This window comes from Chaetodon auriga, chromosome 3, assembly GCF_051107435.1.
Source record: "Chaetodon auriga isolate fChaAug3 chromosome 3, fChaAug3.hap1, whole genome shotgun sequence".
Taxonomy (NCBI): Eukaryota; Metazoa; Chordata; class Actinopteri; order Chaetodontiformes; family Chaetodontidae; genus Chaetodon; species Chaetodon auriga.
In genome coordinates this window covers 1,567,826-1,584,898 of record NC_135076.1, presented here as the reverse complement: position 1 = coordinate 1,584,898, position 17,073 = coordinate 1,567,826, and the positions used below count along the sequence as shown (strand labels likewise).

Below are 17,073 nucleotides of genomic sequence, written 5' to 3'. Positions count from 1 at the left end.
TCAGGCTATGCAACTTCTCTACTAGCAAAGCAGCACTGCCAAAAGGGGCATGTCTTGGTCTCTTAGTTGAAGCTTATCCTACGGAGCCATCATGTTCACCTGACCAGAGTGCGGGGCCCAGCATAGGGAACGAGCCAGAGAGTGCGCCACCACTGATGGTTGGAAGAGTAGCAACCATCTCTGATCTTCCTGAACATCTCCGAGGGCTGGTTGGTGCTACTAGTGAGGCACTCAGTGAGGAGCAGCAGCAGCGTTTTCTCCAGCTGATGTTAACCTACCAATCTCTCTTTGCCAAGAGTGACTCCGATCTGGGTTACATGTCTGCAGTCACGCACAAGATTGACACAGGATCGGCCAGGCCTGCGCGCCAGCCCGTGAGAAGGACACCTCAGGGTTTTCAGGGTGAGGAGGAAAGGCATCTCCAAGCCATGCTCGAATCGGGTGTTATCATCCCATCCTCATCCGAGTGGGCTGCCCCAGTCGTCTTAGTCCGAAAGAAGGATGGAGGAGTGCGGTGGTGTGTGGATTACCGCTGCCTAAACAGCCTGACAGTCAAGGATGCATACCCCTTGCCTAAGATTGAGGAGTGCCTTGATGTTCTCGGGGGAGCCACTATGTTCTCAACACTTGACCTTCAGTCTGGCTATTGGCAGATAGCAGTGGATGACAGGGATCGCGAGAAGATGGCGTTCATCACCAAATGGGGCCTCTATGAGTACACCCGCATGCCATTTGGACTCTGCAACGCCCCAAGCATGTTCCAGAGGGCGATGGAGCTCGTACTCAGGGGACTTCAGTGGGAAACGTTGCTAATCTACCTGGATGATGTTATTGTCCTCGGCCGAGGAGTGGATGAAAGCTTGGATCGGCTCGCGCAGATCTTCAGCCGTCTCCACAGCTATGGGTTGAAGCTGAAGCCGTCTAAATGTCACTTACTTCAAGAGGAAGTCCTCTTCCTGGGCCACATTGTGAGTGGTGACGGGATCCGCCCAAACCCAGCTCTGATCAGGGATGTACAACTCTGGGCGCCCCCTAGCAATGTTCAGGAGTTGCAAGCTTTCCTCGGGCTGTGTAACTACTACCGCAAGTTTGTCCCAGCATTTGCAGAACTGGCAAGCCCCCTCCACTGCCTTCTAAGGAAAGATGCCACATTCCTGTGGACAGGCGAACACCAGGATGCTTTCACACAGCTAAAGGAGAAGCTAACAACTACCCCAGTGTTGGGATACCCCACTGTTGGAGGCAAGTACATCCTTGACACCGATGCTTCGAGCCACAGTATTGGAGCTGTCCTGTCACAACTGCAGTGGGGTGAAGAGCGAGTTCTCACGTATGCCAGCAGCCACCTCACACCAGCCCAACAGAGGTATTGTGTCACCAGACGTGAGCTACTGGCTGTCGTTCGTTTCACCCGCCAATTCCGCCACTACCTCCTGGGCAAGAAGTTCCTGTTGAGGACGGATCATGGCAGCCTGACCTGGCTTTTCCCTTTCAAGTGCCCTGAGGGTCAGCTGGCTCGCTGGCTGGAGGAGTTGAGCCAATACGACTTTGACATCCAGCATCGAGCAGGGCGGCAACACTTGAATGCGGATGCCATGTCAAGGCAAACCAAAGAACAGTCCAATGAATGTGACTGCTACCAAGCTGGGAAGAACGTGTCTGACCTACCATGTCGAGGATGCAAGTTTTGCCAAAGACTTCATGAGCAGTGGGCCAGGTTTGAAGATGATGTGGTGCCGCTAGCAGTGAGGTGTATTCAGACCAGCAGTGAGACCCGTGGTGATGTGATTCAGCTGATGAAAGCAGGCCAGCCACCTGCACCTGTGCTGGGGGCCCCAGTGGTTAACTGGCTGCAATCAGCCAGCTTGGAAGAGCTAGCCAAACTGCAGAAAGCTGATCCCGTCCTCTCCATTCTCCACATGTGGAAAGAGTCTGGGACACTTCCTAATAAAGATCAGGTTACGCTTGAGGGCCCTGCAGTGAGGAAGTTCTGGCTCTGCTGGCCCCAGGTCATGTTGCAACAAGGAGTTCTCTACTATTCCTGGGAGAGAGTAGGAGCCCAACGACCAGCCTTGCTGCTACTAGTCCCTACATCCATGCAACAAGAGGTGCTTCGAGCTTGCCATGACCCTCCCCACTCGGGTCATCTAGGAGGGGCAAAAACCCTCGAGCGCCTACGCCAGAGCTACCACTGGTATGGAATGGGTGAGGATGTCCGCCTGTTCATAAAGAGATGTCAACACTGCAATGCATGTAAATCTAAAGGACCAGTGAAAAGAGCCAAGCTGCAAAGTTACCAAGCCGGGGCACCTCTGGACCGCCTCCATCTAGACATCCTCGGTCCCTTCCCATTATCCAGCTGTGGAAACAAGTACATCCTCATCATCATTGACCAGTTCACCAGATGGGTTGAGGCCTTCCCTGTTCCGGACCAAGGGGCAGAAACAACAGCAAGGAGGCTTGTGTACGACTTCATTGCCCGGTTTGGAGCTCCCCTCGAGTTGCACACCGACCAGGGTCGTAATTTTGAGAGCTCCCTGTTTCAGAGTGTATGCAGGCTCCTGCAGATCACCAAGACGAGGACCACCCCTTACCACCCTGCTTCCAACGGGCAGGTCGAGCGGTTCAACAGAACCTTGCTGCAGATGATTCGATGCTATGTGGACCAGAACCAGAAGAACTGGGACGAACATCTGCCACTACTCACCTCAGCCTATCGCAGCTCACAGCACGCAGTCACAGGGTTCACACCTAACAGGCTGATGCTCGGAAGAGAAGTTCATCAACCTCAGGATATCCAGTGCGGGGCAGCAGTGCTAAAATCTGACCGGATGGGGGTAGCAGATTTCCTCTACAGCCTGGAGAAGGGACTCAAAGAGACACAAAACACCGCAAGAGAGCATCTCCGCACTGCACAAGAACGTCAGAGGAAGACGTACGATGTCCGAGCACAAGAACATTCCTACGGTGTTGGAGATTTGGTCTATGTGAGAGACGACACAAAAAAGAAGGGATGGAGCCCCAAGCTTCAAGCACCATGGCAGGGTCCCCAAATTGTTTCTGCATGCCGTGGTCCTGTCCTCTACGAGATCCAGGGGAGGAAACGTAGTAGGATAATGCATCATGACCGGCTTAAGCCATACGACAGTGACATGGTCCCTGCTTGGGTCAAGCGTCTAAGGAGCCAAGTGCTGCAGAGGAGCCAAGACCCGGCTACACAGCCACCTGAAGAGGATGCTTTGTTGGCACCAGAGCTGCCACTAGAAAGAGACACTGTCAGAGATCCAGCAGAGGACGGAGCTTTCCAGACACCATGTGATCGAGAGGAGGCACCTCAGCCCGAAGCCCCAGGATGTTGGCAGGAGAAAGGACAAGAAGTCAGAAGCATTCCAGAAAACACTGTGAAAACCTCAAGAGGGCGAGTAGTTCATAAGCCAGAGAGATACAGGAACTAACTATTAAAGAGAGACTGTTAAGTTAATCTGTTGATTTGCTAAGGCATAATTTCGAGTTGAAAACTTGTATTGAAACATCTAGTTCTAACAGAGTAGTTCAATTAAAAGGAGGTTGTTTATTGTCATTAAACTGTTACTATTTTGAGTTGCTAATACTGTGATGTGAGCTAACAGTAATTTAGTTTTCCTCTTTTGTAAACATGTTTATTTAGTTACCTGTACTGAAGGGACTCAGTACTCCTGGAGGGGGGTAGTGTAGGACAGGCTACAGTGACTATGTTGACCCTCTTTTGTTCCCGTGCAGGATGTATTGCGTGTTGCTAGATGTAGCGTCTCTATTGGTCAGTAAGCATAGCGTGCACGCGCATGGGATGTGTGGAGAGGTCTCCCTACTGGAGTCTTCAGTTAGAAGAAGTTGTTGTTGTTGAATGGTGCCCGCGGCTCACTGCATGGACAGGCAGACTCGCTGTTCTGTGCCGAGCTGGGGACCACGACCCACCTCAGCAACACTCACCAATGCTATTGTTTACAGCTGTATGTTCTGTACTTACCAAGCAACTTCAGTAAAGTTCCTGAACGGATCTTCCTTGTTGTGTGAAATATTTCCCACCCACGCACATCCAGACGAAGGAGTATCACTCCCGCAAGGGGTCAAAGCACAACAGTATTTTCATCTCCTTCCGTCCATGCCTCTCTTCTTCTGGAACGATGGAATTCTCAATGGCATCAAAAAATACTTCAACAGTGAAAGCTGGGTCACATGGGTAGAATAGGCATGAATGTCAAGGCGTGCGCCAGAGCATTACTTCTACAAATCCGGTTCTGGGGCTATTGAGATTCTTGAACGGAAGTAAACAGAACAAGTCTGTGCGTGCCTCAGTGGTAAGAGAACAAAATGAAGTTTGCACTGGTGAGCTGGTCTAAAGGAAAGGATAAAGATGCTCTCAGTGTAGCCCCTATAAAATGGATCGTAGACTTCGATCCTGAAAACTCAAACAAGGAGTATCTTGTCGAGTGCCGCAGTGGCAAGAGGCCTTCGAATGGGTGGTTGGTTGAACCAGCACACATTTTGCAGTTGGCAGGCAAGTACAATTATTATTATTTTCACTTCGTTAGTCATGAAACATTAATCATGATAGCAATTATCATGTTGAGGTGTTTGCATCATTGGCCAAGTAACGTTTGCTGAAGCTATTAGCTTCGGGACAGTGACAAGCTAGCTAACGTTAGCTTTAGCTGTAATGAAGAGGTACTCGTGATTAACAGATGTTAGCTAGCTAATGGCCGTTAGTTAAAAAAGCAGGGGGAAAACAATACAACAAAGTAAAAACAGCACAAAATTGGACAGTAAAATAATGTATTTGATGTAAGGCAAGCTTTGTTTCTAGGCACTAAATGCTGTCTTACTACTATTTTTTTGCTAATAGAAAAGGAGTCTACACTTAAGGCTGCTGAGCAGGAACTCTTGCAAGAGGGCACACCAACAAGTAAGAGAAAGAGGGTACCCAACAAACTCTTCCTTGACACACAGGAGGAAACTGTAGAACAAGTTGGAAAAAAGGTAAAAGGGTTCTTTTCATGACGGCTATTTTGATAATATATTTTTATTTGGAATTTGGGAGAAATGTTGTAAGTACTTATAGAATAAAACAAAAATGTATGTCCTCCACCATGCCTTCGGTGCCTGCTGTTCGAGGAACAAGGGCCTTTCTGTGTGGAGTTTGCATGTTCTCCCCGTGTTCACCTGGGGTATCCTCCATAAAAACTAAATAAACTAAACCACTAAAAATATGCAAGAAGATCACCACCTGACCAATGGTGACGAAAAGAATTGGGTCCCCGGGCGCCGCTGTCAGCTGGCAGCCCACAGCTCCTGGTCTGCCGCGGAGGAAGGACATTCCAGGATGGATCAAATGCGGAGAAATAATTTCACAAAGCATGGCGTGTGCATGTAATGTGTGCATTGTTCTGTAGTGATAATAAAAGTACGTCTCTTCTTCTCTTCTTCTTCTAATTTTTACTCAACAGAAAAACTACAAATGCATTGCTGCAAGACGGTCTGAATTGGAAGTATTTTCCCAAGAAGAACCTAGCGTCAGCCCAGTGGACACTTCAGAGGCACTTCAGGAGGAGATCAGGGCCCTTAGGGAAGAGAATAAAAGACTACGGGACCAGCTGAGTGGAGGATCTTATGCAGGCAATAAAGATCTTGAGGCCCAAGTCAAGGCTTTAAAAATGGAGAACACCAGGCTGCGCAACATGGCAGTTAAAGGTAACTATCTCTTTTAGATTAAAATGGTGATTCTTTTAGATTGTATAATCTGTGTCTACATTTTAGGGTAAATATGAGATGTAGTATACACAGATGTAGTATGGGGTTTCCTGTAGGAAAAAAAATAGCGTAGGACTAAACACTGGAGCGTGGTTTGATCAACTCCCCACTGAGGCTAAACTGGTCTGGCAGAAAACCTGTAATGGCTTCAGAGCCCCTCACAACACATTTTGCTACACTTTGAGACACCAAAAAATGAGCAGATGTATTTTCTTCTCCTTTTTTCCTTTATTTTTGACATATTATGTATTTACAACTTGTTTGGAGTTGTAGTAAATTCGGTGGGCCATATTTTCCAGAAATTCCATCACTCTTAGTGGCTGTGAAGACCCTCATATCTGATAAGAGCACAGCGTCAAGCTTGTCAAGCTATGAAGGTGAAGGAGAGTATGAGGCCAGTGTTGCTGCACCATCACCTCATCAGCCCACAACTCCGAAATCAACATCTGTAAGTACATTCTTGTAATGATCAATTAAAAACATAGAACATTCTGTCACTGGTGATTTTCTTTGTTTTTATTTCTGTTTGTCTTTCCTTCTTACAATTAATTAGGTGCAACTAGGGGATGATGATGCCACAGTCTCTGCCCATTGTTGGGAGACTGCTCAAGCCCAACCAACAGCAAAGGGAATGGTCCACACCCTCCTGCTGGGCCTGTTCAGCGTTGATGTCCTACTAAAGTCCAACCTGATGGGAGGGGTCAACAAGGTCAATCCAAATGCAGAGAGACGTCAGCCTCTGGAGCCCAAGGAACTTAAAGCTTTACTCGGAAAGACTTTTAAGAACTGATTTTTAATGGATTAATGTATTATTTCTGTTATTGTAAATGGTAACAAACAGTTACACAAAGACTGAAATGTACACAACTAAGAGTGAAACAGATGGACAAATAAAAAGCTTTAAAAGTTTAGATGTTTTTTCTGATTTCATCAGCATTAAAATGGATCCCATGTAGTAGCTTTACAGCACAAATTCACCTCCCATCAGCAGACACTTGGCTATGGCAAAGTAAAGTTGCTCTCACTGACCACACTACTTCCTGGAAAACAAAGTGGATACAGTAGAATAACCTCCTAGCTCTGAAAGCCCCTTGGACAATCTTTTTAACTCCTTCCTCGGTTCCTTGAGAAGCCAATTCTAAGTTTCAGACTTAACTACTGTATTTAGAGGTAACCCACTGAGGAGCGAGGACTAGGCATACAAGATTGGGATCCACCTCATCTTTCCTATTGGCTAACAATCCAAGGCTAACATTGTGGATGTCTTATTTTATTATCTTTTACAGATGCAGATGCAACACCCAGGGGCAAAAATTCTGGACATTAGAACAGCAATTAACAAAAAGATCTGTGAATTAAGGCACCAGCACAAGAAGAAATCCATGGACAACTGAAGGACTGGGCCTTGATTAGTTGGCTTGTGTGCACTTCTTGATGTTTTTTTTTCCACTGAGGGATTGTTATATTTTTTGTTTTTTTTTTTCACGATGAAGTGCAGTTTTCCTTTTGGAATTTTTTTTAATATTATATATATTATATTTATTTTTTTCATTTATATTTTTTTTCAATGTATTGGATTAGAGATGAAAACTTGAATAAAAGTACAAGTAAAGGTAAAAGTATTGTTCGGTGGTTATTAAAGACAGCAGTCAAAGGTTTGAATATCATTGTTTATGATATATGATATATTCCCATATAATGTGGGATATATTGCAATATATAGGTAGGTAGGCAGGCAGCGGAGTGAAAGGTGGAATGGAAGCGTGCATGTGTCCACAATATATAAAATTAGATATATTATTTAATATGAATCAATACATTTTTCAACATATTTGAGACATATGATCCCATGTATATCTGATTATATTTTCTTGTACATTGAGGTATATTATCTCATATAATTTCACATATATTCAGTGTGTATTCCAATATATAATCTCATATAATGTGACATATATTTCTTTATAATATATATAGCAATATATTAAATCATATAACAATGTATTTCTTCAATATATGAAAATGGCAATAATTGCAGTATTTTCATATATGCCACAATATATCACTTACAGATATAATATATTGTTTTATAATACATCATGATATATTACTATACTACTATATCTAAATTTCACAATATATGAATACACATGAAATATATTGTCACCTAATATATTGAGAAATAGATTTTTGTTGCGGAAGGCTTAATAGAAATGCTCCTGAGATTCAGACAAGAACCCATTGCCTTTATGTCTGATATAAAATCCATGTTCAAGTGGTTGAAGAAGACAAGGACTTTCTTCGATTCTTATGGTGGCCCATTGGAAATTTGTCCAAGGAGGTTGCAGAATACAGAATGACTGTACACCTATTTGGAGCAGTGTCATCTCCAAGCTGTGTGTGCTACATTTTAAGGAAGACTGTGGATGACCACCAGGGCAGCTTTCCAGATGAAGTGATTGACACTGTGCATAGAAATCTCTATGTGGATGACTTCCTGAAACGCTCACCATCTTTGGAGAAAGCAGTTCAGATTGTTAGTGACCTTGGTGACCTTTGCCAGAAAGGAGGATTTAATCTTACACAGTGGATCAGCAACAGCCGTGAAGTCCTGCAAGCAATTCCTGACTAAAAATAGTAAGCTCAGTTTGGACAGAGACTAACTCCCAATGGAAAAAGCCTTGGGGCTCCAATGGTGTATGGAAAGCAACACCTTCAACTTCTGCATGAACTGCAAAGAAAAGATGCAGACTCGATGGGTGACTTTATCATTTGTCAGCTCAGTGTATGATCCCTTAGGGTACCTTGCATCAATTACTCTTCCAGCCAAGCACATTTTTCAAGAGTTGTGCAGAAAGAAGTATGGTTGGGTTGAAGAAATTCTACAAGCCCTAAAACAAGAATGGATCAATTGGTTGACTGACCTGAAAAGACTTTCAATATTCCAAGTGAACAGGTGCTTTACACCACATGACTTTGGCACACCTGTTCACAACCAGTTGCACCACTTTGCTGATGTCAGTGAAGGAGGGTATGGCACGGTAACATAACTGAGGTTACAGAATGAACCAGGTGATGTACATGTTTCTTTCCTTCTTGGAAGTGGCACCACTTAAACTAGTAACCATCCCCTGTTTGGAGGTCACTGCTGCTGTCTTGGCTGTTTGGGTAGACATGATGGTGAAAGCAGAATTACAGCTTCAATTGGAAGAATCCTGTTTCTGGACTGACAGCAACACAGTCTTGAAATACATCAATAATGAGAACAAGCGATTCCAAACATTTGTGGCCACCAGAATATCTGTCATTAGGGAAGCATCAAACACAGTACAGTGGCAGTATATTCACACATCACAAAATCCTGCAGACGATGCATCTAGAGGACTGACAGTCCACAAGCTTCTGATCAACAAGACATGGTTAACAGATCTAGAATTCTTGTGGAAAGCGAAGGAAACATGGATGCACTGTAAGGTAGAGTCCACTATTGATGAAGATGATCCAGAGGTCAAAAAGGAGATCTCTGCAAATGCAATAAGTGTACAGAACAGTAGTGCAACCAATCGGCTCATCATGTATCACCCTGATTGGAGGAGACTGAAAACTGCAGTTGCATGGATACTGAAAGTAAAAAGTGCTCTACTAGATTTGAATAAAAAAAAGAAATCAGCTTCTTTTGGATGCCCCTGTGGATCTCAATCATATTGACCAGGAGATGTTGAAAGCCAGAGGCTCAGTGAGAAAAGGTATGTCAACTGATGACCTTTCAATGGCAGAAAACACTATTATCCAGTTCTGCCAAAAGGAAATATTTAACAGTGAGATTTGTGCTGTGTCTGGGAAAAAAGTAGTCCCATCTGCTAAGAGTAGGTGGAAGGCTGTCCAGGGCTGCTATGCCAGGAGAGAGCAAACACCCAATCATTCTGTCAAAAGATCAGCACATCTCCATGTTAATTCTCAAACACATTCGTGAACAGATAAGGCATGGTGGGACAAATTACATCCTCTCTTGTCACAATCTCGGTCTCTCACTCCCTCTGCTCCACTCTACCTGCCAGTCGCGCCCACCTCATATTCCAAGTTACTTACTCTGATCCATACCTTGCTGCCTGTGGTAATAAATAAAGTTCATTACCAACTATACCTGCTCTCCGTTGTACTGCATTTGGGTCCAAAACACGCCCGTTTCATCTCTAGGTTGAGAGAAAGGTATTGGATCACTCAGGCCAATGTAGCTGCAAGACAAATCTTGTCAAGTTGTGCTTTTTGCAAGTGTCATAGAGGAAAAATGCGTGAGCAAAAGATGGCTGACCTTCCCAAAGAAAGAACAACTCCAGACTTGCCTCCATTCACTAACATGGAGGTGGATTACTTTGGGCCCAATGAGGTAAAGCAAGGACGTTCCTGTGTGAAACGTTGTGGAGTCATCTTTACATGTATGACAAGCAGAGCAGTTCATTTAGAAGTGGTACATTCACTGGACACGGACTCTTGCATCCGTGCTATTCGTCGATTCATGTGTCGAAGAGGGAAGGAGCACAGGACACAGGGGTCCTGGCAGAAAACTGATGCTCTTTATTGGTGTTGTGTCTATATTGCATGTCCCTAACGACTGTTGTTGCAGCGCACTGAGTTCTAACGATGGAGATGTCATCCTTGACAGTGAAGAGTTGGTTCTAAAGCGTAGATCGGCGTAACTGTTTGCTCTGCTGAAGTGGGTGTGGCCCATTAAAGTTTCACAGGATAAAACTACCATGGACACGCAGTGCGGGCGCGCACGCAACAGAGACTCCATGTTATCTTTGTTTCCAATCCCCTTTCCCTGCAACTTAGTATTGTAAATTAATAAGCAATGAATAATCTTCATAGCATAAAGGAAATGCTGTTTCATTGACTCTTCCCCTGCACCTAAAAATTGGCTCACAGTCATCACAGGCTGCTGGCTTCATCACCCTTGCAGTAGAAAAAGTAAGATATTCTCATAAAACACTGTATTTAAGTGCAAAAAATATGTAGTACAAAATTATTATTTTTCTCTGAAAATAATACATTACGAAAGGTTCAAGTTAAATAAGGCAATCTTAAAACATATTGTGTGAAAATGAAATGAATAACATCCACAGATGGCTAACAGAAAATGACTGTTACGTTTCCCCTTTTCTAGCAGAAAACAATAATGCTGACAACCAACAAAGAGAGAGCTCAGGGCGGACGTGAAGCAGTCAAGAAAAAGAGATTTATTTACAATATTTACCTGAAAAGGTAAACAACAGATGTAGATATGAAAAATGTGGGGGAAGGAGGAACTGTGGGGGTTGTGCCAAACAAAATCAACAAAGTACAATAATATAGGGCCTAGCTCAACACTAACTGTGGGGAAAGAAAAAGAAAACAAAGGCCTGACTATCTTATCTACAAAAGTGTCTGAGCATAATAAAAAATACAGCAGTAGCAACAACCATGCACGTAGGAGGAAATTGTTACTACACTACGTTAGTGTAGTAACAATTTCCTCCTACGTGTGTGAATGTATAGGGTACCCCAGCCTTCCCTCAGTCCTACTTCCCCACCACAAACCTTCCTGGACAGCAAACAAAGAAGAGAGCAAAGCAAGAGAGAGGCTTTTAGTTTTTCACAATTGCTAAAACACATTTCTCAAAACCATGAACACAAATCCAAAAACTCAAACTACATTCACAAAACCCCAGACTTTTCTATCACAATCAAACTATCACCTCAAAACCAGTTATCCTGTGTTCAAAACCAAACAATGTGTTCAGATCATACACATGGCAAGTAAAAACATATTCACCTCAGAGCATTCGTTAGCAGAGATGGGAAAAGTACTCACATTCTGTACTCAGTAAAAGTACAAGTACTTGTGAAAAAAAATGACTTTGGTAAAAGTACTCACTGAAATAATTACTCAAGTAAAAAGTAAAAAGTACAGTCTATGAAATGTACTTTTAGAGTAAAAGTACAAAGTATTTTTTTTTACCAGTCGTTTCTGTGTAAAGCCAACTGTAACCTCTTAACCTCACATCATATAATGGGTAATTTGAAGGCTATTAACCCGTTAGGACCTGATCTGTATCACTTTAGTTTTTAAACACTTATACCATTACACTTTCATAAATAACAGATCTACAAGCTCATGGCGCAGCACTATGAGCATCTTCAAGCAGGTTTGTGCTGATATAGAAACCTAGTTTTTTTTTTTCAGAAGACTGTTAGGATTTAGAGGACATTTATGTGATCAAACATTTAATCAGGTCCTCAGGTCTTAACGTTAAACTCCAAACACGTCTTAGTTAAAACTGGCCATTGGCCAAGGATTGGTTTCCAAACTGATGTAAAGTATCATGGAAAGTAGACCCACCTCTTGAAATCAAGTTTACATTTTTAATCAGACAGCAGCACAGTCAAGTACATGTGTACAGTAAATAAGTGTTTCAGCCATGTGTACAGAATGCACTGAACTTAAGTTAAGAGCAAAAAAACAAAAAGAAAAGTGCTTCGTAAACATAAACCCCTCACCTTCCTCTATTTTCCACCCATCTCTTTCCTCCCCAATTACACTGGCAGGCAGCAGCCAAATCCAGCCACCAGCCTGAATCAGATCTGTGCCACAAACAGACTGAATTCCGACTGGTTTTAATGGTCACGTGATGTTAATACCAATCAGAGTTCAGTCTGAATATGGTACAGATCTGATTCAGGCTGGATGTAGCCGTCAGTGTAAATTAGGTCTTAGAGACAACTTGGCTGTAAACAAATTTAGAATAACAAAAAAACCAACGTGCTTTTTAAACAAACCCATCACCTTCCTCCATCTTATCATCCCCAATTTCTGTCCACCTCCTTTTTATTCTGCCCATCTTCCCCTCTGCTTAACATTTTTCACCTTCAGGTTCAGCAAAACATACAGACTGGCTCTGAAATTTTAATGGGCATAAACCCAGAAACACACACACATGGCTTTCTCAACTCACAGGCTGCAGGTAGTGTTGTTTTCACATTAACCAACTTAAGTAACTTCAACAAGAGATCCATTGATGTGAGGACTGCAGAACCGAACCAGGCAGCAACACTAATCACAACATACTCATAGGCCCCAAATCCAGCCTGAATCAGATCTGTGCCACAAACAGATTGAATTCTGACTGGTTTTAATGGTCACGTGATGTTAATACCAATCAGAGTTCAATCTGAATATGGTACAGATCTGATTCAGGCTGGATTTAGTCCATACAAATCGGGTCTTAGAAACATGTTAAGTTGAGTTTGAGTCCATCTGAGAACTACAGTATCACACGCTACAGGGCTACTGTAGACCCATGCTAGCTGCTCAATGAAATGAATTTTAGGCATTTTCTGAATCAACTGAATTGAGGTACTCAAACCATGAACATTCTGATAAAACACTGTCTCTAACAATACAACCCCAAACACATTATCTCAACTCTACAGGACTACCAAAAAGGTTTATTAAGCTTCAGCAGAAGCTGGTTCTCAAAGTTCTTTGACCCAATGCGTGCCCCTCTGGGCCAGAGAATCAGTCCTGCAGTGCTAAAAAGCCTCTCGCAGGCAGCTGAGGCAGGTAGTGGTGTGTTTAGCTTGAGAGACAGGTGGCACACTGCTGGGTAAGATTTGAGCACATCCATGTCATCATCTGGGTTGGCCAGGTAGGTCTCGAGCGCTTTCATGCGCTTTACCCTTCTTGATGGTGGAAAAGAAGTCCTCCTCAGCTGAGGACTGGGGAGTGTCACCTGAATGCACCGTGGGTTGATCCTTCAAATGGCTTTTGATGTAGTCAAGGCCTATGGAATTACAAAATCAAAGGATTAAAGCACTTCCCCCATTACCACTGCTGTAACCCCTAGATTAAAAAAATAAAATCATGGAAATTAGACATTAATATATTTAGCAAAATTATTTCATACACTTATTGTGTATCACTTATTTTGATCAACATCTGCCTGCACTCTTCCAACATCAATAAGCTATAGAATGGAATTATGGACCAAATCGTATCAAACATTAACAAAGACATTCTTTTAGCTCAAGATTTGGGTCTAAGAGGCCAAGTTTCATGAAATGGAAGGTGGTCTTGTGGCTCAAATGCTGAAAAATTATCGACCCATATCATATGAAAAACTTTTAAACTAGCATAGTTGTAAACTAGCATAACGTCATGTTCACACTTTGCTTTTTGCTTTGCTTACCTTTATGTGTTTTTTCAAATTCGACGGAGAATTCTTGTAAGCGAGAAGCTCTCTGACTTTGGGTCTGCACAGGACACAGTTCATTCGCCAGGAATCCTTTTTTGAGCCGACAAACGTGAACATTTCCTTCAAGTAAGGCCATGGGTGGTAATTCTGGACAGTAGCCTGTTCGTCCCGTCCACCTGGCTCGTCCTCCGACGTGGAGTCGTCAGGGTTTACCGCTGCCACTTCACTGTCCTGCACCTCTGTGTCGGACATGTTGCTGCCTGGTTCGGTTCCATAGTCCTCACATTAACGAATCTCTCGTTGAAGTTACTGAAGTGAGTTAGCGTGGAAAAAACAAGCACGCTACCTAAAGCCTGCGGGCAGAGAAAACCATGTCCGTGGTGGTAGTCTCTGTAGCCAATGAAAAGAACGATCAATGGACAGCGAGCCAATCACAAGCTAGGATGTATGCAACCGTGAGTAATGTTTCATACGATTGGAGGAGCCTGCGGAGATGTTTTTATTCTGGTCTAAATGATATTTCAATGATTTAATCGTGCATTAAAAGTAACGAGCCTGTTTTGAAAATGTACGGAGTAAAAAGTACAGATACTTGTGTTAAAATGTAACGGATAAAAGTAAAAAGTACTCAGAAAAATAACTACTCAGTAAAGTACAGATACCAAAAAAATGTACTTCGTTACAGTACTTCGTTACTTGTACGTCGTTACTTCCCATCTCTGTTCGTTAGACACTACATAAAATAATTTAGGACACAGCATCCAGAGCATGTAGTTAACAGAAAATGTTTATTGTAAATGCGTTCAGCATAAAATTATTGTAGTCAAAGTGAAATCTACTTTCAACAAAACAAAAATTCAAAAAAAAAAAAAATCACATTACTGCACAGTCAAAGTCACGGAGATTCATTCTCCAACATCTTGTCTTTGTGCGGGGTCTAGCCAGAGGACTTCATCCACATCCCAGGCAATATTTCCCCTTGCCAGACAAAGGGGGAAGAACCCTCTGGTGTGCCGAACCCAGCCTTGACAAGTCTCCACAGTTATATCATCATAGGCCTGTTCCATTGCCTCCAATAAATTTTCCCTGGTGTAGGGCTGTCGGTCATAGACCTTTCAAACTTCAAACTTTATTTATTTATATGGCACTTTTCATACTTAAAAAGCAACACAAAGTGCCTCACAGAGGCTAAAAACAACAAATAAGAAAACCCAGCCCTCCCGCCCCCATAACTATATACAGAAACACATGCACAGACACACACGCATGCACACACCCGCACTCACACCCATACAGACAAGATAAGGAATAAGCCACCTTTGCAGGCCATCCACACTGAGAGTGCCCCTGGCTCATGACCGGGGGGCGCCGCCCGAGACCACCCCAACCCAGGCAGACAGGAGGCCCCACACCAAGGTGCAGAGGCCTCCAGCCATCCAAGCCAGAGCCGTCCCCTCAGCAGCGCCCCCATCAATAGACCTGGGGCCCGTTTCACAAAGGAGGTTCAACAAACTCCGAGTCTAATCCTGAACCTTGAGTTGATCTAGCCTGAGATAGGAAACTCCGAGTTTCCGGTTTCAGAACAGGTGATTTGAGTTAGTTCAGTCAACTCAGAGTAGGTTAACTCAGGGTTAAGCGCGTGCACCACGACTATAAAAAGCCAACATCAATGGAGCACCGATTCGACGAGTCACCATGGCGACGGGGAAGAGGAGGGCTGCGTTTTTTACCCCACTGGAACTCGAACGCTTAATGCGCTCATACGACGAATTTGAGCATGTTTTTAGAAAAAAGTGTAACACCGCTGCAGCTGCAAAAGAGAGGGAGGCGGCGTGGGGGAACATTGCTGCTCGGGTCAATGCGTAAGTTTAAATGTAGTCCTTTGCAATCACAATAATATTACAGGGGAAAACTGCTTGAATGGTAGCTCATTAATTTATTTCATGTAGGTGCAATCCCGCGGGGGAGAAGTGCACTTGGTAGCAGCTCAAGATGAAACATAAAAACATTGTTCAAACAGGTAAGACACGGCATAATTTAATGGGGGTACCTCATTTTGATCATGTGTTACATTTTAAAGTAAATATTAAGTGGCTGTTTGACTGTGCAGTTGTTTTATCACCAACATAATGCTGCGCAAAGAAACGCAGCGCAACACACAATATCTGCTGGGATGTGAGAGCATGACTCCGGCTGGTAATGTTGCAAATGTAAAGACGGATTAGGTTATGTATGTAGATGATGGACTGTGATGTGAAACGGTACCGTTCAAAAACATAATTGTCTGGAAATGCCAGAACATCTATGCGCGGTCTGATAACCGTCTCCCGACGAATATTTAATTCCCTGCGCAGTAATGCTGCACCTTCATCCACGGGATCGTTGTCAAAAGGACATGCCATGTTAGTGAAAAAAAAGTGCCTACTGACTGATTTTTTTAAATAACAGACGGCAGAACTATGTTATCCCAAAACTCGCCTGCTGACGAATGAATGAGGAAATCAAATACCGTGTGCGGAGAGGGCGGAGACAGAGAGAAACTCGAGGTTCATTGAGAAAAACCTGGTCCCGACCAGGTTAGGTTCATAGAGTCTGTTACTATGGTAACTGAACGAGAGCTTAAGTTACCCCTCTCTGTGAAACAGGCTAGAGTTACCCCTCTTTCTCTGGTTTGAGTTACCTCCCTTTGTGAAACGGAAAACTCAGAGTTTCCTTCATTTCAGGCTTAACAAACTCGGAGTTTTCACTAAACCTGCTTTGTGAAACGGGCCCCAGGAGTAGTTCCCAGTGAGGGGGGCCCCCCATGAGGAAACACTGGAGCTAAAAACCAAGGGACTAAGACATAAACATAAAATAAAATGAGTAAATGAAATGAATAGCAATTAAACATGGTGTTAAAACATGCAACTAAAATAAGATACGAACAATGATAAATATGCTAAAAAGCGTGATTAAAGGAATAAGATAAATCAAACAAATCAATTGAAAGCCTGATTTAAAAAGGTGGGTCTTGAGCCTCTTTTTAAAAACATCAACAGTCTCTGCGGCACTGAGG

General features: G+C 43.4%; 1 protein-coding gene across 1 annotated transcript in view; it reads left to right on the top strand.

Moving 5' to 3' along the window:
• The first annotated feature begins 15,854 nt into the window (after positions 1-15,854).
• lonp1 (lon peptidase 1, mitochondrial) overlaps positions 15,855-17,073 on the top strand; it is a 55,595-nt gene continuing 54,376 nt past the window's right edge. Inside the window, exon 1 of the mRNA XM_076722470.1 lies at positions 15,855-16,038. Within this exon, the coding sequence (XP_076578585.1) occupies positions 16,011-16,038 (28 nt within the window). The 5' untranslated portion in view covers positions 15,855-16,010. The remainder of the gene's footprint in view (positions 16,039-17,073) is intronic.